General features: G+C 43.6%; 1 protein-coding gene across 1 annotated transcript in view; it reads right to left on the bottom strand.

Annotated features, from left to right (window-relative positions):
* SLC26A3 (solute carrier family 26 member 3) overlaps positions 1-19,193 on the bottom strand; it is a 23,964-nt gene extending 4,771 nt beyond the window's left edge. The window contains 15 exon segments of the mRNA XM_040644398.1: positions 2-133; positions 913-1,008; positions 2,533-2,625; positions 2,716-2,785; positions 3,925-4,031; positions 5,373-5,468; positions 8,395-8,709; positions 8,821-8,968; positions 12,531-12,613; positions 12,998-13,150; positions 14,904-15,068; positions 16,543-16,715; positions 16,976-17,086; positions 18,314-18,453; positions 19,054-19,193. Of these exon segments, the coding sequence (XP_040500332.1) occupies positions 2-133; positions 913-1,008; positions 2,533-2,625; positions 2,716-2,785; positions 3,925-4,031; positions 5,373-5,468; positions 8,395-8,709; positions 8,821-8,968; positions 12,531-12,613; positions 12,998-13,150; positions 14,904-15,068; positions 16,543-16,715; positions 16,976-17,086; positions 18,314-18,453; positions 19,054-19,184 (2,013 nt within the window). The 5' untranslated portion in view covers positions 19,185-19,193.
* Between the last annotated feature and the right edge of the window lie 7,798 nt (positions 19,194-26,991).

Consider the following 26,991-nt stretch of genomic DNA (forward strand, 5'->3'; position numbering starts at 1 on the left):
GAAGGTCGGCATTCCAGTCTATCTGGAAGGGCAGGTCGGTGGTGTTGATTGGCTGATCCAGTTCCTCTATCTCATTGTTGTCCAGCTCGTCATCAGAATCTTTAAAGCCATCACTGGTACATATAAATCCTTTCTGTAAGAGGAGACAATAAATATGCATGATAACTCTGACCAAGAAAAACATTGCCTATGTCAAAAATAACCAGTGAGGGGCGCCTGGGTGGCCCAGTCGTTAAGCGTCTGCCTTCGGCTCAGGGCGTGATCCCGGCGTTATGGGATCGAGCCCCACATCAGGCTCCTCTGCTATGAGCCTGCTTCTTCCTCTCCCACTCCCCCTGCTTGTGTTTCCTCTCTTGCTGGCTGTCTCTATCTCTGTCAAATAAATAAATAAAATCTTTAAAAAAAAAAACCAAACCAGTGAGTTTTCTGAAGCTCAGATTCAAAGTTAGGTCAAGCCCTTCTCTTTGGAGAATCAACATTTTCCCAGGACAACAAAAATGTTAAAGATGCCATTTAAAAGTCTGACACTAAATGACACCTGACATTCCTTGTTTATCTGGCATTTCACGTAAAGGAATGGAACCAACACCTTGAACGACATTTTATACGCTTTTAGCTATAATACCCAGAAATGTGGTTAAGAAACTTACTGGTTTCATCCCCAGGAAATAATTGGAATCTCACAGGACTAAAAGAGGCCCTTAGGAAAAGCTAAGGAGGCCTAGAAGGTTTTTGCCAAAATGCTATAATTTGGTCATACAAATTGTCAGACGTATACACAGTCTGCGTGGGCTAAGGCTTTGTTGTCTCCAGAAATCCGGGCTTATTGAAATACTAACTTACCTGTGGATAAATATAAAAATATACTTTTTCCCATTAAAAAAAAAAAAAAAGAAAAGAAAAGAAACTTACTGGTGTCATTTGCAATAGGCCTTTCTTCTGCAGCTTCCGGATTTTTTTCAAAGCTTTGTTGCGCTTGCGTAGAATTCGTAGTGGATTGAAACCAACCTGAAAAATCCATTGCTATCTTACAGGAGTGCAGAATATGACACTGTGGAATATTCTGTAGCAGAATTCTAATAACTTTAAGTAGGATAGGCTGGACTGAGGCATATAATAAAGATACGTGTCGTAAAATTTAAAAGTGGTTCCAACAACGACAGTGATGGCATTGTGTCAACGACTTTGGTCTGCTCAGCCTGTACACCCTTATCAACATTCGAAAACCTCTGTGCCACGCAGGGTTCATCCATAAATTACCCGTCAATAGGTCTCAACTCTCCTTAAATCTCTGTGTGTTTTTGGCCCGTGTGACTCCGAGGGGACTTTGTTTACTTTCTACTTGTTGGATATGGTGGCATTTAATTAGTACTCTGCTTCTATATCATTTTCATTCTATTAAACTTCATATGATTGCATTTTATAGTATCTATTATTACATGATTTTGTTTTATAATTTTAATATTAGATCTGAGGGCAACCTTCATTTTCTCCTTTGCAAAACAAATGTGGTCTTGCTGAAGCAATATTTCGCTCCAGAGTCCTAAGTAAGGTGAATCACATTATGTAATTAAAAAAAATCCTTGAGGGAAGAAAAATATAGTTAGATGGAAGATACTAGATTAAGTGAAAAGCACAGTATGTAAAGCCATATAAGCAATATAAGACCGTTTTTGAAAAAAAAAAATAGCTGGGTAGAAAAATATTGGATGCATGCTATCCTAAGAATGAAAGTTAGGGCCGAAGGCATGTGCTGTATGCAAAAGACAGGGCAGGCCGGAAGGCAGGTTGGAGGATAAGTGCTGAGCTTTTGTTTCTTGACCTTAGAGACCGCTTCTTTGTCATCTTCTCTTCAGTCCATCAGAGACACTCAGCTGTTCTTTGGTGTTAAGTATTCATTAATGTTATATTTATTCATTTTCAATCACATTCCAAATATTCATTTGCTATCCTGAATATATTCAATGAGAGTCAAATAGTAAGTACTGTCTTGCTGTGTCTAAAGTTGACGCCCAAAGAAAATCTGTAGGATACTCTCTGCTAAAAAAAATCCCAGCAGCCCCAAATCTTGTGGTAAGCCCTTTCACTCTACAGCAGAATTTGATAAAAGGTAATTCGGGGAGGGCCTGGGTGGCTCAGATGGTTAAGCGTCTGCCTTTGGTTCAGGTCATGATCCCAGGGTCCTGGGATCGAGTCCTGCATCAGGCTCTCTGCTCATTGGGGAGCCTGCATCTCCCTCTCCCTCTGCTGTTCCCCCTGCTTGTGCTCTCACTCTCTCTGTCAAATAAATAAATAAAATCTTTTTAAAAAGTGACTATTGAAACTCATCCAAAGGGCCTTATTTCCCAACATATTAATAGACCCCTTATAAGGTAGTTTCACCTGCTCTGGAACACGGGACAGAAAAACACTGACACAATGCAGCTTCAACATGCATGAAATCAATCACCCTCTGGTTACAGAGCAAACATTTCATTCCTAAATATTCAGTGAAATTACAAAAAAAAAAAAAGTAACAACTTCAAACCTTACAGCATCAATAATTTTCTGTTTAAAGAAATGAATGTTTGCAAAGTAGATGGGGGCTGGACACCTGAAGATCTTCACCCCTTCCAGCTCGTACATCTGTAAGGCAGAGAAGTAATATGAGACGAGCCCACTGGACTCATATTAATATCTTTCAGCAAGTCAAAGTAAAAAACAGATCTTCCTTACATCTGAGTAATCTTTCTTATTCTTGTAGATGTTGCTCCTTCCCACGTTAGCCAGAGTGCTGCATTTTGGACTGCAGGGAAAATCGACACCAAGTGAATCACTCGTGCGTGTTTGTTAGGCCCGTGAGGCTAACACTGACTTTCCCTAGCTTATCAAGACTATGAGCAGGCTCACTTTCAAAATGTAAAGGGCTGGGGAATCATCATGCCATTAGACACCCTGGGGGGGACAAACACCTCATTTTACCTATCCCCCCACCCCTCCTAGAACAGCCTAGAAACAGCGCCTCCCATTTACCACCTTCCAGCTTACAAAGTGCTCCCATAGGCTTTTGCTATTTGGGTTCCGAATGTCCCAGTTATTCAGTGAAATCAATACGGTCACCCAGTTGTACAGATGAGGGCCTGGAGAAGCACAGTGTTTTGCCTACAGCCACTCAGTCTGTCTCTATGATTGATGGGTCCCCGAGAAATGAATGAAAACATAAATGAATCAGGGCAGGAACATTTCAACATGAATGTGTTCCATCAGCCAGCGATTAACTTGAACCACCCCAGAACTCCTGTTCTGTTCTAGAACTCCTGAGCCACCAAGAAGCCTATTTCCCTGTCACACCATGTCATCCAACATAGGCTGAGTGACCACATGGTGGTGACACTATATGGCAGAGATTTAAGAATCAGGAAGATGTTTGGACTGAATGTTAAGAATCAAGAATGCTAACTAGTTTTTGTGGACTTTTCGGATCACAGGGGCCTCTGAGAAGTTCTCTAGTGCCCCTGTTTTTCGATGGGAGTACAGTCTAGCAACCCATAAAGAGGAACAGCCCTCCACTAGACATGGAGAATCCCACAGTCTTCTCTGGAACCCACTTCCTTGTCTGGCAAGTCTATGGCAAAGACATTACATCTGCTCAGAGGATAATGACTTCTAGTTTCCAGACTCCGCAGTTGATATGATTTCTCTGAATTGGTGGCAAAGCAGGGAACAGACCAGTAGCTGGTGGGACCTGGGCTGAGGCTCTGAGGTCAGGACATTCTATGGCCCTTCAGTCCTTGAGGAGAGCAACATGAGGAAGAACAGAATGGCCAGTCTCGATGGATATGCATGCCTGTTGACTAAACCAATTTCCCCTCAATCAGTGACAAGTTTTGTCCCTTCCCACAGGCGGGTCCAAGTCGGCAAGGAGGCAGCACGATGAACACTCACAATTGGGTCCTGAACACAATGGTCAGGAGCTGAAACGCCACGCCAGCTGCCAGGCCTAAACCAAGTCCCAGGACAATGGCAAAGATGAAGGTCATGATCCAAATTAGCTGTAAAAAGAAGGAGACACATGCACTACAATTCACTCTACTCAACTACAGTGTCTGAGGTCCAGAGCTTTGAGGAAGCATGAACTTCTAGAATCAAATCAGAGGTTGGAAGTGTACAGGACAAGGGACCTGCCTCGAGAGGTCATTTTTTTTAATTAACGATTTTTATTTATTTATTTGAGAGAGACAGAGAGAGAACATGGGGGGAGAAGGGGCAGAGGGAGAAGCCGACTCACCTCTGAACAGGGAGCCGGATGCGGGGCTCGATCCCAGGACCCCACGATCATGACCTGAGCTGAAGGCAGACACTTAACCGACTGAACCACCTGGGTGCCTTCGAGAGGTCATTTCTGCTGGCTCAAGTTCAGAGCCCCAGAAACACAAGCAAGTCCAAAGACAGTGTGTCCATTTCTAATCCCATCCCTGACCCAGTTAAGGAAATACCTGAGTCTGTTTGGCTCAGTTACAAAGGCAGGACCAGCAGCTGTTGGTTGAAATCAGCAAATTAATTGGCAGGGCTTATACTGATTTCTTACTGGTCTGCTGATTTTATAAATGGCTACTATCCGTATAAGAATTCTCGCATGTCAAAAGGGTATTAAAATCCCCAACAATTACCTATCGGGAACAAAAGAAAACCAAGTATAGCTGATTGCTTAATGCTTATTAAGTACCATAGGATATGTTAACAACCTTTTTATGCCCCAGACTTTGATCCTGATAAAATTATGGACTCTGCGTCTCATAGCAAGGCATGTCTTGAGCAAGGGGAACCTTTATAGCGTATTTCCAAAAGGAATGTTCAGAATTTAAATTCGTCACAGATTCTCTGGAAATGAACAACTGATGTAATGAAGAACAGAAGCTACCATACCCTTCTAGTGTTTCATGGAGCATCTCCTACTTGCAAGTGGCTCATTCTTTTAAATTAAAATTCCAGAGAAGGATCGTTCGAGTATGCAGTTTAAAAATAGCAAATGAAGGGGCGCCGTTAGTTAAGTCTCGGACTCTTGGTCCCTGCTCCAAATGGGGATATCACGGTTGTGAGATCGAGCCCGCAAGCCCCCAGTCGGGTTCCCCACTCAGCCTGGAGTCTGCCCGAGATTCTCTCTCTCCCTCTCTCTTTACCCCTCCCCCCATGCATGCACAAGCACATGCACTCTCTCTCTTTCAAACAAACAAATCTTTTAAAAAATAGCAAATGAAATAAACTCAGATTATTTGAATAGATAATATAGAGACAAAATTTCACTTGATTTACAATATGAATATGCATTTCACATCAGCATTAGCATGTTGTCCTGATTTCTCTGTCTCTCAAATATTGCTGCTTCTACTCACACAATCATATTTATCCTTTCGCCACAGTCTTCGTATCTCCGTGAACTGCATCAGCATTCCTTTCAAGTTCCCAAGTGCTAAAGCCGCCAGGACAGACTGCAAAAAACATAAGCAGCAGATGTACTTAGAGATAATCAAATAAGTCATACAGCAGCAAAGGTGAAGGTTATAGATAAGTTTGTCCTTTAAAGGGCCTCAAAGCCTATCCCAGAACACACCCTTTTTCCGGTGTATAGTGCATGCAAGACACACCAGACCTGGGACTCTGACCCGTTTGTCCTCACCGTGGTGACAGTGCCAGGCTATGGGTAGAGGAAAGCGCTTACTGGCCTGTACCTTGGGACAGAGACAGGCAGATGTTAAGACTGATGCCTGAAATAAATTTTTCTCGATCAGAGACAGTCTAATGTGTGTTTATTTATTAGAGGTGGGGAGAAGGGGTTGCTCTTTGTTTAAAAAAAAAAATAAAAAAGCTTGGGGAGCTTGGGATACTCAGAATCATAATTCAGACCTTTGACGTTGATCAGCATTCAACCATTTTTTTTAAAAAGGTGTTATTTATTTATTTATTTGAGAGAGAGAGTGCATACGTGTGAGTTGGGTGGGGGGTAAGGGAGGGAGAATCTCAAGCAGACTCCGGGCTGAGTGTGACACTGAAAAGGAAATTCCCAGTGAAGCAATGGTTAACTGGTTAAACAATGATTCACACATGAACGCCAGCTACAAACTGCTGAGGACTGAGTAGATTCTGTTATCTAGTTGACAGTACCGCACCTGTGTCCCTGTCCTGGTGCTGATCACGCACTACAGCTAACGGAAGATGTCCGCACCATGGTGGCTGGGTGAGGACTCTGTACGCGTTGCCTCCTCCGTTGGGGACTTTGAGTATAAAGCATGTCAGGTGCCGCCTGCAGAAGAGGCCTATACCCCTTCTCTTTCCATTAGGCATTTTTTTCTCACCTGGTCAGTAGTCCACGGAGCAACAATTTTTAAAAATTTTCATTGCAATATAGACACAAGAGAGCCCTTTAAAAAGTAGAGATTACAGAGCACTGGGAAGCCATAGAAAGGAAAAGAGGGATAATTTTTATCACGAACCAGGTCACCATACTGCAGTTGATGTAAAGGATTGAATAGATATAAAATGCTAAGAACTGGAATGCCTGGGTGGCACCGTGGGTTAAGCGTCTGACTCTTGGTTTCAGCTCAGGTCATGATCTCAAGGTCCTGGGATCGAGCCCCACATCGGGCTCCATGCTCAGCAGGGAGTCTGCTTGAGATTCTCTTTCCCTCTCCCTCTGCCTCTCCCGCTCATGCTCTCTCTCTCTCTCTCAAATAAATAAATACATAAAATCTTTTTTAAAATGCTGAGAACTGCTGATGCTTAATCAGCACTCAGGAGACATTTATCATTAGCTATGAGCTATTATTGTGGGTTATTTTGCATGGTTCACATGATAAAGAGAAGCAAACCAGCTATTTCGGTCAAACAGATATTGTAGATACAATACAACTCATCACATGGGTCCTTTGTCAAAGGAGCTTTGACTCACGTAGCAGACAATGTCTCCAGGTGTGCTTTATTTGTAAGAGAGAGGATTTTAACTAGCAATTTCTTCTTGAGGTTCTCCAACTCAGCATGGGCGATGTACAGCCCAAGTATACCCCTGGGGAGAAGCACGATAGGGCAGGATTCTCTAACAGGGGATTGCATGGGCACTTATTTTTACTGAGAGAGACATTCTTCTATTTCTTTGGTGGTGACTTCAGGATTCCTTCGATGCTATTCCTTTGGAAATCAGTAGGTTAGCCTCTGGAGAATGCATGTTCTCGGCAAAGAATACCCTGCATTGCTCGAAGACAGATTTGGTCAGTGAGGCTCTTTGGGATGACCACGCTGGTAGTCTAGAAACCTGAGACCAGATTCACTTTCCAGCTACCAACCAACAAGGAAAAATATCAGAAGATATCAACCAAGAAACGCTGTGGGCTTGTGTCCTATCTCTATGTCCTTCGTAGTGAGAAGTGTAATATAATGTTTGTAGAATAATAACGATACAATAATAATATTAATACTAGTGGCTACATATCTTAAGTGCTTGTCCCGTGCCAGGCCCTGGGCTAAGTCCTTCACGTGCAATATTTCATTTAGCTTTCGCAGCGACTCTGTGAGGCAGGTGCTGTTTCCCTCCCTATTTTTACAAATGGAGAATGTGAGGTTCAGAGAGGTGGAGCAATATGCCTAAAAGCACACACAGAAGAAGAGGCAGAGCCCGGATTAGAAGTAGATCCCCAGGACTTGAGAGCCAGGGCTCGGTGGAGCACCTCAAAATTACATCACCTCCACAAAGAACAAGGTAGTTACCATTGTCTGGTTTCCTAGAGATCCTCCCCCCGCCCCAGGGTCTGCTGTTATTTATTTAATCTGGGTGCTGCAGCCGTTTTCAAAGCATGAACCCAAACCCTCAAAAATCACAGGTCAGGAGAGATGGACCAAGGAGCAAGGGGGTGATGGCGTGAGGTCTGTGCATGGCACGAACCCGCATCCTGCCATCTGACAGTGCTGGTCTTGGAGTCCTACCAAACTCGGGGAGCTGCAGGGTGGGTCTGTAAGAATGGGTTGTGTGGCTGGTAGCACCACTCTCTGAACTCGATAGAGTCCCTGATGACCTCAACCTTTAAGGAAATCTTTGCTTCCGTCAATCCACATTGAAGCTGCAGCGCCTAAGTGTTTCCGTCTAAACATTAATTATTTTCGGGGCTTAACGAACGTGCGGAGAGTGGAGCAGACAACGGAGTGGGGACACTTGCATTCCTAGCATTCATAAAATGCTGCCGGGGGAAAAATAAAGATTTTTGGCCCCAGACTATTGGCTAGGACGAGTACTGGAGAATTTGCAGTTCCCTCATTTTCCTGTTTAGTTTGTGCTTCCAGAGTGGAAGAACCAGGCTCCTTGATTCATCATTACCCGAAGCAGAGAGAGAGAGAGAGAACGAGAATCCAAAGAGAGACGAGCATTACCTTTTGTAGTGGTTCCAGAAGAAATCCAAGGGCTAAGATGACAATCAGCACGATGCTAGCGGAAAGAATCCCAGCGATCTGTAAAGACGAAAAGATTCTCATTGCAAAATCGGTCCCGCCCCCTGCGCCCGGACCCCGGCTCGGAGTCGCTGGTCCAGTCCCCATGCCAGGACGGCCCTCGCAGTAGAGACCCGCGACTACCTGTGTTTTGCCCCCAGTGCTCTCCTGAACCCCCGATCTGGAGAGGGCGGTACTCCCAGCAAAGCCTTTGAATGATCCACTGAGTATGTTACTCAATCCTAAGGCTATTAACTCCTGGCAAGAGAACAAAGAGGAATCCTTTTTAGAAATGGCACTGGTGGTACGATGTCCGCAAAATATTACTTAAAGTTGCCTAATGGGACCCAGCACAGATTGTAAACTTACTTGATTGCCATCGATTGGATAATCGTATTTGAGGGAATAGACGCTGGCCACGGAGAAGGCCACCGCAAAGCCAACGACCGCAATGCTGAAGCTGTCCCCAATGGTCTCTTGGAAAATCTGCATGTCGGGTGCCATGGGAGTGTGAAATCTGAAAAGGAAATGGAGCGAGTTTGAACGTCACCAACCTCTAATAAACCTTCGACAGCATTCACTTGCCCTCAGGAAAAGCCCATATTTCTTAGCAAGGCCCCAGTCTATCCCTTCCCCACCCCCACTCCTGCTCAGTCACTATCATTTCCCAGAATTTATGCTCCAGCCATACCAAGCTTTCGTTTGTTTGTCTGTTTGTTTCTCCAAGGCATCATCTGTGCTCTCCCCTTGGAAGCTTCTAATTTGCTGTTCCTTCTGCCTGAACCATTCCCCTCATCCCCATCCCTCCTTCCAGAAAGTCTTCTCTCACCACCATGGTCAGGGTTAGGTGAGATTCTCTGTGCTTCTCTAGCCCTGGATGCCTCCCTTCCTTACCCCCCCTGCCCTGCAACTCTCTGCCCAGACACAGAGCAGGGACTGGGACTTCATTGTTCTATGACCAAGATCAAGCATTCTTCATGGGGTATATCAGGTAGTCAATAATTGTTGGGCAAATCAATGAGTGAATGCAGTCTAGGCTGAGTTTGGTCTCACTTTGAAGAGTGACCAGCAAGAATTTAGCACCACTGCAAACTTTGGAATCTGTTATCTTATTGTTGAAAAGCAGTGCTGCCTGCGTTTGGTACAAGAATGGAAATCCAGTCCCATGAGAGCAGAGCATCTGGTATTTTGCTGGTATAGCCCATTATAATGTACACTTATATCCCCATAAGCTGCATGCAAAATGTCTTAGGTCCCACTTGTATTGTTATACTGGATTGAAAAGCATCACCCACAATCGTTCCAATAGTTACCATGGATGAAGGTCTTTGAGCAAGCACAATTAAAGCCAAGGGAAGCGAGAAAGTCTTCCCACCATCGATAACAATACCTTCCATGAAAAACCCTCAGCAAACAGATGGGCCTTGGACTCTGCCCTGGGTTCCTCAGTACTGCGGGGCCAGCAACTGTGGTGCTGACAGGGAAGGGCATTTACAGTCACACAGCGTCAAGGGACACATTCAATTCAGGGAGGACCCTTCTGTGTTTGTACCTCATGAATTTAGAACAGTCAAATGATATTTGCCAGCTGTGTTACAAAAGGTACAAGTATCTCCGTGTCTACATCCCTTGACTGAAATGCTCAGTTCCTTCCTGTCAGTGTGTGTTTCTGACCCAAATTTTATTGAAGGTGAGTCCATTCGACTCTTTCTTAATTGCTGGTCGTGTTCTATGAATATGCATGTTCATATATTTACAGCCTTAATTTTGAAGAAGTATCATGAGGTATCTGGGCATTCTGCAGCTACCATGAACCAGGACGTTAGCCTGGAATACTGTTTTTTCAAAAATAAATCCCGAGTTGATGATACAATTGAAATTTGCTTTTTATGCCACAGTAACTAGCAGCCTGTTATTCTTTTGTCCTAGCCTCTAAATACCAGAGACGGAGTGCTATGATGGAGGTTTACAGGCTGGAAACATTCATTTCCTGGCTCTGCTGCTTTCCCCTCCCCGGGCCAGTTTCCTCATTCGTAAAGGGAGAATAGTAACACTTGTTTTCTTTTCTTCATAATTTTTGTGAGGGGGGGGGGTCAAATAAAATAATGAACATCAATACTATTTACACACTGTGGAGTATGAAGTGCCTACGAGCTATTATTATAGGACCCCCCTGGAATCTGAGTATATCCTCCATGGCTCCTTGACTGTTTCCGTGATCACTCTCCCTCAGCCCGTGTGTGACCACAAAATCACTTCCAAGTTGTCATACTTCTTAACAGCAGATGAGCGATAGGTAATAATCATTATTTTTCAGTTATATTCTATTGATGATATCAGAAATTTAAAATGCCCACTCAGGGCACCTGGGTGGCTCAGTCAGTAAAGCGTGTGGCTTCGCCACAGGTCATGATCCCAGGGCTCTGGGATCGAGCCCCATGTCAAGCTCCCTGCTCAGCGGGGAGTCTGCTTCTCCCCTCTCTCTGCCCCTCCCCCTGCTCATGTGCTCTCTCTCGTATGCACGCACTCTCTCTCTCAAATAAGTAAATACAATCTTAACAAAAAATAAATAAAATGCCCAATCATCATCCAGAAAAAACTGGAGTGGAAAAAGCATGTAAAGAGCTTAGTACCTCATTTAGATGCTAAATTGGTAATCAAGCAGTGTGAACGCTCACTGTCGGACAGACTCTTAAGCATGCGCGTCACACGTATGAACACACTTAATCTTTACAAGAATCCAATGTGATAGCTACTATTTTTAGCCTCATTTTTACAGCCAAGGACATGGAGGCATAGAATTTAGTTATTTGCCCCCAATCAAGAAGTGACTCAGAAGTTAATCCTAGGCACTCTGCCTCTAGAGCAGCTGAGCGGGCTTACCAGGCTACCCGGCCTCTCTGTCTAGTGTAATGATTAATAAATTTGAGTTACTCCTTCCCCCGCCCCACAAACACTGTGGAGGGAGGTCCGTTGACATTCAAGATTTATTTACTAAGAAAAGTCGTGAAGATTGTAACTCAATGACCTCGTTTATGTTTTATTTCCAAAATCCTTTCTAGCAAGATCCTCTTTAATTTTGTATCTACCTATCTATGTCTATCAGTCTAGGTAGTTTATATCTAAGACTTTTCAATAAAGTTTAATCACTCGTAAGTTGCAGGGTGGAGAGAAACCCCAGAAATAGCCTTCAGTTTCAGTTTAATTGCTACTTAAAAATCTTTTAAATGAAAAGCAGTGCTCGAGGCTCATTAAGTGTAACAAATGAATGTCTGGTGCTAAAAATAGTTTTTGCATACATTTGCTTTTTTAAAAAAACTGGTTATTTTAAAGTCAACAATGCATATAAATGCTGATTCCTGGAATTCTCCAACACTCCTTAAGCACGTGGGGAGGGAGATCGGTCTTTTGTTTGTGTTTTGTTGGTTGGTTGGTTTTAAACAGGAACACAACCTGTCCTTGGTAAGCAAATCAGAGGAAACTGATGCTCTGGTCAGAGGGCAGAGAGAAGAAAGCACAAAACTGGATCTCTCTTCTCAATCCAATAAAGGCAATGCAATCAATGCATTTTCAAAGTCCTTGTATGAACTGGGCCTGCCATCCTTCCACAGGGTTCAGTGTTGCTCTGGCCTTGTTTTGAATTGGATCACGAGAAAGGACAGAGTGTGCCTATCGGGATGGCTCAAGCCATGGGCTACAGGTATTCCTTCTGTGTCTCTTTTGAACTGTCAGAACTTGGCTCTAGTCACCTCCAACTGCCTATTGTTTATAGTAATCTATGGACAAGGAAATCTGGTTTCATTTGGTTCCTTTGTATGAGAAGCAGATTTAATTTGCCTATTTTTTTGTTCTTTTACTTTGCTCCATTCTTCCCTGCGTGTGAATCCCTGCTCAACTGGTTTGTGAGTTCTTCCACCAGGACTGACTTTCTGATATTAAGAACTGCAGAGCCTTTCTGGCACCTTCCTCAGGGAGGGACGTTTCTGCTCTGGATGAACACCTTTTGGCTGGCAGTCCTCCCAACTGACTGCTCCCTCTCTAGTCAGTGCTTGGAGATGCCCCATAAAAGACACACTTACCCTCTGTTCATCTCCCCAACCACAGCCACGTCAAACCTGTTTTTGAAGTCAAAACCATAGGATACGCCAGTTGCGATCACAGTCTGCAAAGTTTCAAATTGCCCAAGTTAGAAAGAGGAGAGAGAACTCACAGTCTTCTTAGATCAGAATCTCTAGCTCAGGCTCTGCTGCTTTAAAAAAGTCCTGAGGCAATTCTTCCGAGCCACCAGAGGGAAGACCCGCAGCTCTGATGCGCCTGCCGGCCTCTCTGAGGCTTTGCTCTGCGCCGTCCTCGTCTCGCACGGAGAGAATGAACCCCAAATCACAAAAGGAAGCCATGAATTCAGAACGAAGAGAAAAACCATACTAAATTTGACACCCAGAAACTGTAGAGGTGGCTTCTGCCCCACTAAAACCTCCTGAAGGTTTTCTACATAAAAACAGGAGACTAATGAATGAGGAAAGAAAGTCTTAAGACGATCAGTTACCATGATGAGTTCAATTGGGATGGGCACTGGGAGTTTGGCTTTGTAGCGCTGATTCATTTCTTTCACCACAAATACAATCAGTAGGATAATCAAGGAGGTCACAAGGTCTGCAATATTAGTCTTCTCTAATTGTGTGAATACGGAGTTCAGTACCTAAAATTATAAAAGTGAAAAACAGCCAAGTGCTATATTTTTTCTTCCTTTTTAAGAATCTTTTCTTATTTTTATTTTTTATGACCTTTTTAAAAATTTGAGTATAGTTGACACACAGCATCCGTTTCTGGTGTACAATAGAGTGATTCAGCATCTCTGTTACAATGTCATTGACTATATCCCTACGCTGGGCCTTCATTCCCGGGACTTATTCATTCTATAACTGGACTGTATCCCCCGCTCTCTGCACCTACTTGGCCCAAACCCCCACCCCCCACCCCTCTGGCAACCATCAGCTTGTTCTCTGTATTTATAGGTTCCAATTCTGCTTTTTGTGTATTTGTTCATTTGTTTTGTTTCTTTCCCAAGTGCTGTATCGACGTATAATTTGGATGTAATATTCGATTATTTCCAAACAGATTAAAAAAACATTGAGGCAAGAAGGACTGGCGTGGATGGAAGGGTGATTCTCTGTTCTGCCCACGTTAACCATGAATGAGTAATTGTAGCCACTAGCATGGGGATACGAGAAGGGTAAGTTAGCACAGCGTCGGCACCACACTGCTATAGGAATGCTTGGGGCATTTTTGCTGGGAATCTCTGGCTGGTGTCAAAATTCCCTGGATACTTTTCACATTTTTACAACTGGTCTCGTCTGCTCTTAGGTCTTATGGGCCATTATTTTATAATCAGCATCATTGTTGTATCCAGGGAATAACCTCTGCTCCCCAATAGTTTTCTTAGCTTGTACCCCCTTCATTCCTGGGCTTTTTTTTTTTTTTTTCTTCTTAAGGTTAAGACCCTTCACATTTCTTAGTTAACTGTCTGGGACACTTTTGGAAACTCGGTTCCTGGCTAATGGTGCATTGTGCGTGATCTTAATTTTTGAAGCCAGTTGGATTCCATATCCGTGGGATCCAGAGAGCCCAAGCAAGCCCAAACTAGATCCCAAATTGCTCCTCGAACACTCCACTTGTAGACGAGCCCTGGATGGGAGTGAGGGAGTGTTGGTTCCGATATGGAGCAAACTCTGTCTCAGCTCCTGACGACTGTCTTGATAGAAGCACCAATAAGCCCGAAGCTCATAAAAGGAAGGAGACAACAAAGATCAGGGTGGAAATGCATGAAAGCGAGACTAAAAGGACAATAGGAAAGATCAGCAGAGCTAAGAGCTGATTTGGGGAAAAGATAAATAAAACAGGAAAACCTTTAGCTAGACTCAGCAAGACAAAAAGAGAGAGCTCCAAGTCAGAAGTGCTACTCACACTGTCCTATCTACATATTGGCTAATTTCCTTTTCCTTTTAAACGGGGACGTGTAAAAGAGTCCAAAGAACCTCCATTTTGAAAAGAACAAGACCTACTTTTTAAACATAGTGAAACATTATCACTCAGCACATTTCTTTCAAAATAAGATTTTGAGGACATTTTTAAATCGTGGGACAAAATATTAAAGACTTTAATAATGAACTTAGATTTTTTTTTTCTTTTAAGTAACACTCAAGAGTCGAATCTCAGAGACGTGGTACTTGATTTGTGGTTTTCATGTTAGTGTAATGGTAGATGTGGTTTGATATTCAGTGCTCTTCCCTTGGCCACTAATTTTTTCTTAATGTGACTAAATTTCACAACCTGTTGGTTTCTTGGGAGTTGTCTGGAAGCCCCACGTCGAAGGCACGGAAGGAACGCTCTCCCAGAAACAGGATAGTACATTTCATGTATTTCACTATTTTTGAGGCAAAAGGACTACTTACTTTGAAAATTGAAAATGGATCACTGTATGCTGGGACCGTCAGCTGAAGCATGAATTTGAGCTGAGAAACCAGGACATGCACGGCCGCAGCTGTGGTGAAGCCGCTGATGAGGGATTCCGATAGATAGATCACCACGAATCCGAACCGCAGGACCCCCATGAGCAACTAGAAAGAGAAGGGCAAAGGCCTTTGGTAGTGTAGGTCACAGGTGCCCCTCAGCCACTAGAGAACCAGCATCGGAAATGATTCAAAATGTAAAGGTTTAGCCTCTATGTAAATGAAGAAGCAGGTGTCCTTGCCTCCCGGAGCACTTCGGGTTCGGGGTTCCTCCCTCTCCCTCCTCCCCCATCCTACCCCCAAGGGGGAATGTCACAGAGTATTCACAGAGCATGTACGTCTGGTACATGCTGAGAAGTACCAGGCTTCTTCCTCCACCCACCCCTTTTTAAGGGGCCGTATCTTTAGAAGATTCACCCATATACCTTTCCTAGCAGAATCCTGTCCAGCATCAGCCCTCATAAATTTTCCCATGGTATTTTAAGTGGCTTGCCTGCTGCTGCGGCATTCATGGTGGGCATCCACTCTTACGCCCTCAAACAAGTTGCCTGACTTTCATAAGAAGTACACAACTGCGGGGCCGCCTGGGTGGCTCAGTCGTTAAGCATCTGCCCTATCCAGAGTGCTGGGATCAAGCCCCGCATCGGGCTCTCTGCTCCCTGGGAGCCTGCTTCTTCCTCTCCCACTCTCCCTGCTTGTGTTCCCTCCCTCACTGGCTGTCTCTCTTCCTGTCAAATAAATAAATTAAAAAATATATATACTAAAAAGAAGTACACAACTGTGTACGGAGCCTCCAAAGTGCTCGGTTTTAACCAGGGGCCAAAGTTGTTCGTTCCCCCAAAGCCTCGGTATTTTGCAGTAAAGTGCACAGACAGATTCTCCTTCCCTTGGATCCCTGGATTGCCTTTCCATTTGTGTCTCTGGAAGCAGCCGGAGCTGTGGACATGCAAAGGTGCTAGATTCAGAAAAGAACCGGCCATGTTGTCTGCCAGTTGGGTACACCACTAATGTCCTTGTTTAAACTCACTTTCTCTTTCTTTAAGGACTGGTCTTAACCAATAATATTACTAATCAGAGACTCAGCCAACATCTTGAAGAATCCATGCCACTTTCACTATCCACTATTCAGCAACGGAGCCGGGGTGTGGTTTGGGAGGGAGGCTTTAGCCCCTCCAGAATCCTTTTCAGCTTTCCTGAAATCTTTGGTATGGCCAGTTCAAAGTGCTCAACCCCAAATCCCTCCAACTCAATTACAGCCCCTGAGGAATCAGAAAGAAAAAAGTTCCAACGATGCCAGTGTCACTATTACTTAAATTAGGTATTTCACTCCTCACCACTGGGGCCTCTCTCTCCCCATTTTCCCTTCTCTCTAGACCTGCATTCACTCATCTTTGCAATGTGGACCTGCTCCTTCACTTCGGGTTGGGGGGAGGGGCCCTTCTCCTTTCCCACGGGCTACTGAGAAAGGAATGAAAGCCAAGGGAAGAGGAGGAGGGGTGGCAGGAAGGAGACAGAAGAGAAAGATGTGTACCAGTGAGGACAAGCAGCCCGGGGAGGGCCGATTGCACGAGAAAACGCTCACCTGAATGATTCCGGAAAGGACTGTGACCGTGGCAGCCACCATCACCTTATACTCGTCTGTTGAGGAATCATTACTTATTGAGCTGTTAGAGATTTCCACAGTGGTTGTACTCTCCGATGGGCTTAATTTCGCAACAACTGCTCCCACCATCATACTCAGAACCGGAAATGGACCTAATTAACAGAGAATGCACTGTAGTCAATATAGGGGTCCCTAAAGCTCAGGTGTCTTTCAACCATAATGTAGCGGATAAAAAGACTGCCAGCTGTTCTGCCCTCCTTCTCCACTCCCCCCACCCCCCAGTCCCAATTCTTACAAGAAACTGTGACTGCTGTCCTGGATTATGCACAATTAGAATCGATTCAGCGTGTGGCAAATGGAGTTAATAAAGAAAAAGCCATGTGAGCATTAATTAGCCCACAAATTCACTTACCCACAGATATGTGTTTAGAAGTGCCCAAGAAAAAGTAGACTAGAACTGGGAAAAAGGCTGCATATAATCCATAGCTTGGGGGGACGGTGACCAGTAGAGCAAATGCTAAACCTGTAAATACAGAAGCATCAGGGTCCTTATTTCATGCAAGGGGAATCACAAAAGTCCTCATTAAGTTCTTCCAGTGTTTCAGATTGTACCTTAAAAATCATTTACTCTATTAACTCAAATAGATCAAAGATGTAAATGCGGGAGCTAAAACTATAAAACTTTTAGAAGAAAACATACGTGTAAGTCTTTGTGACCTCTGATTAGGCAATGGTTTCTTAGAACAGACACCTACAGCCTAAGCAACCAAATTAAACACAGATAAATTGAGCTCCGTCAAAATGTTACAACATGTGCTTCAAAGGTTACTATCAAGAAAGTGAAATGATGACCCACAGAAGGGGAGAAATGATTTGCAAATTGTATCTTGGATAAGGGTCTAGTATCCAGAATATATAAAGAACCCTTGCAACTCAACAAGAAAAAGAACTTAATTTTAAAATGTGCAAAAGATCCATTTTTCCACGGATATACAAATAGCCAGTGAGCACATGAAAAGATGTTCAACATTATTAGTCATCAGGGAAATCAAAATCAAAACCACAATGAGATACTATTTCAGACTCACAAGGATGGCCAAAATAAGGAAGGCAGATAATAACAAGTGGTCACAAGGATGTGGAAAAATTTGAACCCTTGTATGTCGCTAGTGGGTTACCATGTGACAGCAATCACACTCCTAGGTATATACTCACGAGAACTGAAACCTAGGTTCACACGAGAACTTGTACACAAGCGTTCATAACAACATTACTCCTAATAGCCACAAAATGTTAACAACCCAAATGTCCATTGATGGATGAAGTGTGGTCTATCCATACCGTAGAATATTAGCCATCATGCAAAGAGGCAAATTACCCTCACATGCTACAACATGGATGAACCTTGAAAACCTGGTGTCACGTGGAAGAAACCAGACACAAAGCACCACATATTCTGTGATTCTGTTTTATATGAAATGCCCAGAATTGGCAAATCAATAGAGACAGAAATTCATTGCCAGGGAGATGGTTGGATGTAATGGAAAGTGACTCCAAATGGACAGGAGGGTTTGAGAATGGTGCTGGTGGTTAAAATGTTCTGGAATTAGATAATGGTGATGGTTGCACAACCTTGGGACAATGGTGATGGTTGTACAACCTTGGGAATATATCAAAGAACACTGAATTTTATACTTGGAAAGGATGAATTCTCTGACATATCAATTACCTCTCAATTAAAAAAAGTTACCTTGTAGTACAGCTACCAGCCCTGTGCTGATCCCAGAAACAATGTCACTGAGTAGCCATTCCTTTATCTGGTAGGCTGGTAACCAAGATGCTATGGGGAACAAAGACAGGGCAATCTTCTTGGCCTTCTGTGAGGAACAGCTGAAAACATTGAAAGCCATGCTTAGTTAATTCATATCCAGTTGTAACTTTGGCACCTAATTGTAGTGGAAAATTTGTAAAGATGATACTATCTTCATAATGAACCACCCCACCTTTCCCACTAACACTCGCCTCCTTACCCAGATTGACTGCTCCCCTGGTCATCACCAAAGGATTTTCTTTTCTTTTCTTTTCTTTTCTTTTCTTTTCTTTTCTTTTCTTTTCTTTTCTTTTCTTTTCTTTTCTTTTCTTTCTTTCTTTCTTTCTTTCTTTCTTTCTTTCTTTCTTTCAGAAAAATGCTGCGTTTCTTTAGCTATAGTAGAGCTTATCTGTCATCTTCAGCTTGGATTTTACAACATTTCAGTTGAGAACTTTCCTCCACCCTAATTTCTGAGTGCTCGGATATGGAGAGATTGTGTTGAGAGCTGAGATAGTGTTCATTTTAGAGATTCCCCTTCCAGCTCTGGCAGGGAGTAGGTTTGGAAACGAAAGATAAGAAGCTGCTGAAGGCGATGGGCTAAAGCCAGAAAGGAGAGCTTGGAAAATTTGAAGAAAGTGCTTCTCTTATTCCTCATACCAGTACCTTAAAAAATATCTTACCTGCAACACACTTTGAGATGATCCAGGAAGGTCTTATGATATCTCTGTTTCTTCTTATGTTCTTCCCCGAAAGCATTTGCAGAATACACTGGCCTGGCTACGACGTACTGGTTCCCAATGGGTTCAATCATTTTGCTTTCTCTGACGGCTGCGTTAAGAGGAAGACCTTTGGAACTATGTGGCAAACCCTTCTTCTTGCCTTTAGCAGGTTCAAATGCCTGAAACCAAACAGAGCTTGCTTCTTAAATAACTCGGAGATAATGTGATGCAATTTACAGATGAGTGATCTCTGAACTGAATGTTACCACCTTTTGAGATCAAAAGAGGCAGGATTAAGGGACCGAGATTGTGTTTTGAGACAGCGAAATCACTTTTTACTCTAAGGAGCTGGACATCGCTCCTTTGGGTAACTAAACAAGGGCTTTTATTATTTATTCCTAAAAGATCATCAAAAAGCAATAGAAATTGACTCAGTTTACTCATCAGTGAGTGCATTTTTTTTTATTTGTAAGGTGAGATATCATCAAGAAAAGAATTCACTTAAATTTTTTTTTCTTAGAAACATTTCCAAGGTTATGGCATTAGAGTCCTGGGACAGATTAGATTTAAAATTTACTTGTTGCCCTTTCATTGAGGTCAAGACTGTTCTGTGTCCCCAGCAGAATTTTTGTAAGACCCACGAAATGCTCAAAATTTGTGAAATTCAAGGCTATTGTCCATTTATTTTTCTATTGTTTCTAGAAGAGTTTTCCAGTGAACAGTTGAGGAAACTGTTGCACAAAGTATTACTTGGTTACTTAGCTCACTGAAAATCTCAGGCCATTTGCTTAACCTTTCTGAGCCTCATCTATATAATTGAGCTAGTAAGACTCAAGTTTCAAGGTATTAATGTAGAATAAATGCGAATGATTTCAAAGCATAGCGTGGCACCTGCGCACTGGAGACTTTCGCTAAGTGATAGTTCACATCCTAACTATTTGCATTTCCTGTGTCAGATGTTTACATTTTTTTGTTCTTATCTCAGTCCTGTGTCTGTTATGCTTAAGAGATCAATTTTGCAAAATCTTGGAATGCACATTACCTGTTCAGCCCTCAGGGCTTTTAAAGGCACTTACATTCTTATTATTGTCCTCTTCTTACAAAATGACAAAATAATAGCACACCCGTTCCCCCCCCAAAAAAATCCGAGTTCTTTTCCTCAGGACATAGAGCTAGTAGAGTGTAACAAACACAACTTCTGTTTCCAGATTTCTTTGCTGTTCCTTCCTCTGTTGTCCGACGGGAATGTTAAGTGAAGACCAGTCAAGCTGTCAGCATTTCCCCCTCTAACCTCGTTTCTGTACTACCACTCACAATACCCAGAGTTCTGTTCCCTGACCTCAATCACAGTTATTAATTGAATGATCTCAAAGTAGATTGTACCTGTTACACGGTGCTCTCTCACAGCTCAAGGGATTTCCAGCCTGTTTGCAGAGCCCAAGTTATAACCAGAAATTAGATGCTGGCCTCAATTTGTCCCATCGGTCCTGTCTGTGACCACCCATTTCTCTCCCCCCCCCCAGTTCCCTCTCCTCTGAAGTCCTCTCTACTCATCTTCTCTGACCACAGTGGAGTGCTCCTGCCCCGCCCTCTGGCTTGACCTCCAGAATTTGGGGTGCTCTTGAGCTTCGTTATGACTGTTGGACCCCCTCTGTTCTTTCTGAGTCTCCTGTCACCCCGACAAGCTGCTTGTTTTCCCTGCTTCTTCTCTAGGCCGTTGCTCATCCCTCCACCCCGGGTTCCAAGTGTCAAATCTCAGCAACTGTACGGTACTCCTCATTGTCAGAAGAATGTTCATGAAGAAGAACCGGCTTGGCTCACTCGCTGCTGTGCATAGCACGGATTTTTGTCCTTATTTGCCAATTACCAACAAAACACTTAAGAGCTAATCCCTGTCAATGACTCTTGACACCTTAGATCTCTTGCAGAGGCTGTCCAGAGTGTCTTCCAAGAACAGCTTTCATCCTGTGAGGTTCCCGACCTAAGCCGACCTGAGCATGAAGAAGACTCACGCACTGTGCGCTCACTCCTGTCTGATGCTACCAGGGACAGAAAAAAAGAGAGGCCACTATTCTGTTGCTTTACTCATATTTTCACCAAGTTGCTCAGAAAAACTCATCAGCTCTTTCTTAAGAAAGTACTTCTTTTCTTCCTTTTGCTGTTGTGTGTTTTTTCTCTGCTAAGGCATGGTTTGGGTTTTTTTTTGCCAGTGACAATGATGGCAGAAATCACTCCGTTTTGCTTTGCTTCCTTCCCTGAGGATGACCTTGGGTGGCTCTTAGTGGGTTCCTATCATACGTCCAGCTGGATCGAGGGCCTGGGCCCCTGCCGTTCTGCCCTGGATTGGAAAATGCCTCCTCCTCACCTCTCCCCCCCACAAGCACTACAAGGGGAGTGCTCAAGGTCAGGAATCAGGACGGATTAAGAAATCTTTTCAAGGGGCGCCTGGGTGACTCAGTTGGTTAAGACTTTGACTCTCTTGGTTTAGGCTCAGGTCATGATCTCAGGGTTGTGGGTTTGAGCCCCACGTGGGGCTCCTGGCTGGGCATGGAGACTGCTTAAGATTCTCTCTCTCCCTTTCCCTCTGCGCCTCCCTCACAACCCCCCACCCCGCCCTGGTTCTTGAGGGCACTCTCTCAAAAAAAAACAACTTTCCAGAATTTAGAGAAAGAGCCATTGAGGGCCACATTCCAGTCTTGTGGTTTATTTTCTTACTGCCACCCTTGCTCCCAAATGGGCTGCCTCCTGTTCCACGCTCAGCTCAGCACGTGATGTGAGCCCCTCAGTCCACACCGCAGGGTGCCTCTGCCCAGGGGAGCCCCAGACGGTGATAAATCCGTGCGTTCTCCGTGTCAGCATCTCCGGGAGTCTTCAGTATGATCTATGTTAGTTAGGAATTCAAAAGCAATTGGCCTAATCTTTTTTTTTTTTTTTTTTACCTGAACAAATTACCTTCCCCCAGAAATTCTTGAAAACATTTTTCTTGGTTCCTAGAATTGCAATTCCAGTCTCAAGTATGACACCCATATTCACATATGCCTTTCATGTTCTGACGTATCTGCATGCCTCAGATTTCTCTCTGGGTTTCTTAGGGTGTCAGTGGCTCTTAGGGGATTAAAATTTATTCTCAGGCATCTTTCCTCCTAGTAATTCTAGAACTCAAAGTCTCGTTTGTATACATTTCCACTATTGTTTCCTTTTCTATGGTGTGTTCTTTTAAATTTTTTTGGCTTTTATGATGTATATATACACAGACACAGACACAGTCACATATGCACACGTATACCCGCATACTTTGGTCCTAGGACTTAGTCATATACACTTGTCTTTCTCTTTTTTTTTTTTTTTTTTTTTTTTTCTGAACAGAAATTTAATTCCGGGATTGATTTCTGAAGTCCAGGGTGTTTTTTTTTTTTTTTTCAATTTAACTATTCTGGTTTATGAATAACTTTTTGATATTTCTAGTGATTAGGGATGGTCATAGGCATTACCCCCCCCCCAAACCCCACGCCCAGTCCCGCCCATCTCCAGCCCGCTGCCAGGCACCAAGTATCACTGCCTGTCCTCCAGTAACCCGAGCACCTCCACTCTGCCTGCCCCCTCCACGGAGAAGTGTCTAACAGCCTTGACTTTGCCACTCCTCGGCATTTCTCTATTCAGTGTTCTCGTCTCTCAGAGGGGCCGCCCTTTCTGCTAGGAAACAGCTAATTTGAACCCAGGTGCTCCGAAGCAATGCTAGTATTTTTCGTTAATTAGTGCTAATTTGAAACCAGGAGGCAAGCGGGCACGCGGAGCATCTCCCAGCCGCTCCCCAGGTCGCGGTGGATGCCTCTACCACTGTGCCACAAGGTGGGCGCCCAATGACTCCACCCTTCAGTAGGGTCTCCCAATATCCCTGTGCCAGTCCGTGGAAAACCGGAGGAATCCAGCCCTATTTCGTGACTTGCTCTTTGGAAAACAGGGAACACAGCTGTGTCTTGATAGCTGTATTTATGGGAGGGGGGGAGAAACGAGCAGAATATTTGCTCCAGTGAGCACTGTAAGAGGGCCCCAAACCGAGAGCCAAAGATGAACCAGAAAGTGAGGGCGTGTAAAGCCCCGCATTGTGGTTGGTGTCAAACTGGAGGAACGCGGGGAGACGGCGGCCCCAGAGCTGGAAAAGGCCACGATGGCGGCGATCAGGAGTAAGTGGGCTCCACGTGGGTGGGAGGGAGGAGGATCTGGGCTGATGTGGATAAAGGGAGGTCAGAGGGGTCAGAGGCTCGGGCAGCCAAGGATTTCTAGTTAAAGCTGTGATTTCTGTGTGCTTCAGCCATGTTTGCAACCCAGCAGGCTAATTAAGGAAGCTGTATTATAAATCGGATCCTAGAGCTATTTCTTCGGGAGAAATCAATGGGTCTGTTAACATTTTGAACATGAAAAGTGGCCCTGCTTTTCCCTATTTTTTAGTGATGATCTTTTGAAAGCTATCGGCAACTCACAAACCCTTCCAGATTGTTTGTGAAGCCGGAGTTGTTCCCCGGAGAGAGGAGATAAAGTGACATAGAAAACAGTTAAAGGTGATGGGACGAGAGTGGGGATCCCAAGGGCGTGGAGCGGTTCCCCCAGAGAGTCTCAAGGCAAGATGCCCAAAGGAAAAGGTTTGGAATTTTTTTTTGCCAAAATAATATGGATAATTCATACAACTCTAGTTCTATGTCCAGAACATAACGTGTCTTGCATTGCTTGCTCAAGAAGTTTATGTGACTTATTTAATTTATAATGGTCTCTTTTTTTTTTTATAATTTTTTAAGTTTATTTATTGGGGCGCCTGGGTGGCTCAGTCAGTTGGGCGTCTGCCTTCGGCTCTGGTCGTTAACTCTGGGTCCTGCGATTGAGCCCCGCATCGGGCTCCCTGCTCAGCAGGGAGTTTTCTTCTCCCTCTCCCTCTCTCTCTGCCTCCCTATCATGCTCACTCTCTATCTCTCTCAAATAAATAAATATAATTTTTCCAAAAAAATCAAGTTTATTTATGTAAGTAATCTCTACACCCGACGTGGGGCTCAAACTCACGACCCTGAGATCAAGAGTTGCATGTTTCACTGACTAAGCCAGCCAGGCTCTCCTATAGTAGGTCTTTTAACATCTTCTAGGAATTTCGCTTTAGCTTGATCTTAGTTCAGGCACTAAACGTTGTTGTTGTTGTTGTTGACAATTCTTTTTATTCACTATTATTATTGGTCAAACTGCTGAAAAACTAAGTCAAATCTAATGTAGTTAAGAGATGCAGTGGGGAAAAGTGAGATCTGGCTGCTAAGTAGACCCGGCTTCGTCAGTGCTTAACTGTGTTGCTATGGACAAGCCCTCCAAGCTTTTGTTTACCTAGTGGTAGAAGGGGACGCCATTACCTTCCCTGTCGGGCTGTTGTCAAGAGACTTCTTAGCCTTAATTGCGGAGGTAATGGCCTCAGGACTGAGTTTATATTGACTGTGTATATTGACCATTTACAACTGTGTTTGACAGAAGTCTACTGTAACCTGTCTGAAAACATTACTGCTACCAACTTTTCTATGACTTCATGTCTACTCTGCATTTGCCCAGAATGACCAGGTTTCCACTCTCACTGGTTTATTTTGACATAATTTGAAAGCACACACCTATCTAAACTTCATAGCATGGTGCACGAGGGCCCTTCACAAATTGGCTCTGGCCCATCTCACAAGCTTCTCAACTTCTCCTTCCATGTTTCCCATCTCCATGTTTTCAAGAATGTTGTTTCTTTTATCTGTGTTCTCTTCCGATGCCGGGTGAGTTCCAATTCATCCTTAAAAATACTCAGCTGTCCTTGATCGTCAATTCATTCCTCCTTTCCTTTGGCGAGCATTTATTGGCCTATTGTTTGTCAGGAACTCTGTCTCTAACATAGTTGTATAAGATTAGAAGATGTGGGCAAAGCCTTCATGGAATCCCCGAGAAAGAGTTAATCATTCCCTTCTGGTACATACTTTGTACGTCTTTCTATACCATAGTGTACTGTGCTATCATTATGTGTTTACAGGTTTCTCTCCCCAGTAAGATTCAGTTTCCCAAAGGTAAGGCCCAAAGCTTAATCATTTTTTCCCTTTGCTTAGGATACAACATATAATTGTTGCCCCCAAAGGTTTGTTTCAATAAACTGGACTGTGAACGAAAGATACAAATGGTAAATGATGTACTCCAAACTCCAAAGTTTATATATATGTGTGTGTGTGTGTGTGTGTGTGTGTATGCAGGGGAGTGTCCAAAGTGATTGGCACAGATAACAAATTGGAAGAAGAAGGGCCATGACTGTGGGTTAGAGTTGAGGAAGTTTTCATGAAGCAACTGTGGGTCTTAAGTTAGACCTGAAAGTACAGATCAATTCAGGAGAGATGATGGAAAAGCAGCAGGGAACGAGCAAATCATGTTCAAAGGATAGTGATCCACAAACTGGAACAGAAGACTTTGTTGGCCAAATAGCTACACTGTTAGAGAAATGTGAAAATATGCCTCAGCAAGGAGTTTCGGACCCAGTGGGCTACAGAAGAATAGGGAGGATTCCTGGACTTTCTATAAAGGCTTTGTAGGTTTTTAAGTACTTTTGGTTTTTTTTTGTCCTATGAAGTGGGCAGAGAAGGTAGACCTGATTATCACCCATTTACAGATGGAGAAACTGAGAGCTAGGAAGATCCATGACTTTTCTAAGTCTCACAGCTAGCAAGCGACAGAGACAGGACAGGAAGCCAGGTCTTGTGAGTGTCTCTGAAGCACACTCATTTCTGCCATGTTGATGTGGGGGGCCCATTAGCCCTAACCCCCAAGAGAGTCAAAGCCAGCGAGCAGAGATCCAGCTGAGGGACTTGAGCATGGAGCCCCTCCCCCCATGTCCCTACTTTCAGTGTCAGAGATGCAAAATCCAGAGCTTGGGTAGCTGGAGTTCAATCTCCTTGAAATGAACTGGTTTATTTTACACTTGGTTCTCCAGCAAAGTGAAACAGAGGCTAGAGGAGGCTCTTCTTTTCTCTGTTTGGGGAACCAAAGACCCTCCTTATGGAGAGAAGTGGGACTAAGTTCTTCTTATTTAGCCTAGTAAAAAAAAATTCCATTCTCATTTTGTGAACTGTTTCATTTCTTGGTTGAATATGAGCTGGTTAGTAGATACTGACACAGTGGCTAATTTCCCTATATCCTCATTCACTTATCCCGACTGAGGAGGCAAGGTGTGTACAACTTGTTTCTGAAACCAAATAGTTGCCTCCTAATTTCTCAACAGGACTGATCTTTGTGTGGCTTTCACTATACTGTTTCTCTGAATGACAATTTTATTTGGGAAAAGAGAATTATTTAGTCAAATAATTTAATTCAGTGTTTCTCACTTGCATATTTAAAGACTGTCGTGTGACCTTTTCCTGACATTTTAGAGAATGAAATAAATTTTATCTTGTGAGGACTGATAATCCAGAAGATAATTACCCCCGCACGGTACATTACTCGTGGCATATGGCACTCTGCTACTTTCCGATGACAATTTTCTTCCCTCTCTCTCTTCGTTTTTCACTCTCTGTCCTACTTACTTTCTATTCCCTCTTCTCTTCCCCCACCCCTTCCCTTCTTGGACTTTCTGGGATGTCTGGCAGATAAATCCCTCATCTCTGGACTGAAAGGCCTTTCTCAACACCTTCTAACAGATGACTCTATCTCCTAGAAAAACCTTTCGTAAAAGCTTGCTTTATTTGCCAACCTCCAGAACAGATGGTCTACCTATAAAGTCAGATTTGGGTCTGGAATTAAAGGAATTACGTGAATCATTAAAGCAAAACCTCATCTATTGTTGAAGAAGCTATTTACAGCTTCACAATGCATACAACAATTTATTTGGTCAAATCCAAGTCTACTCAAATA

The sequence above is a fragment of the Ursus maritimus genome, unplaced genomic scaffold, assembly GCF_017311325.1.
Source record: "Ursus maritimus isolate PB19 unplaced genomic scaffold, ASM1731132v1 scaffold_3, whole genome shotgun sequence".
Taxonomy (NCBI): domain Eukaryota; kingdom Metazoa; phylum Chordata; class Mammalia; order Carnivora; family Ursidae; genus Ursus; species Ursus maritimus.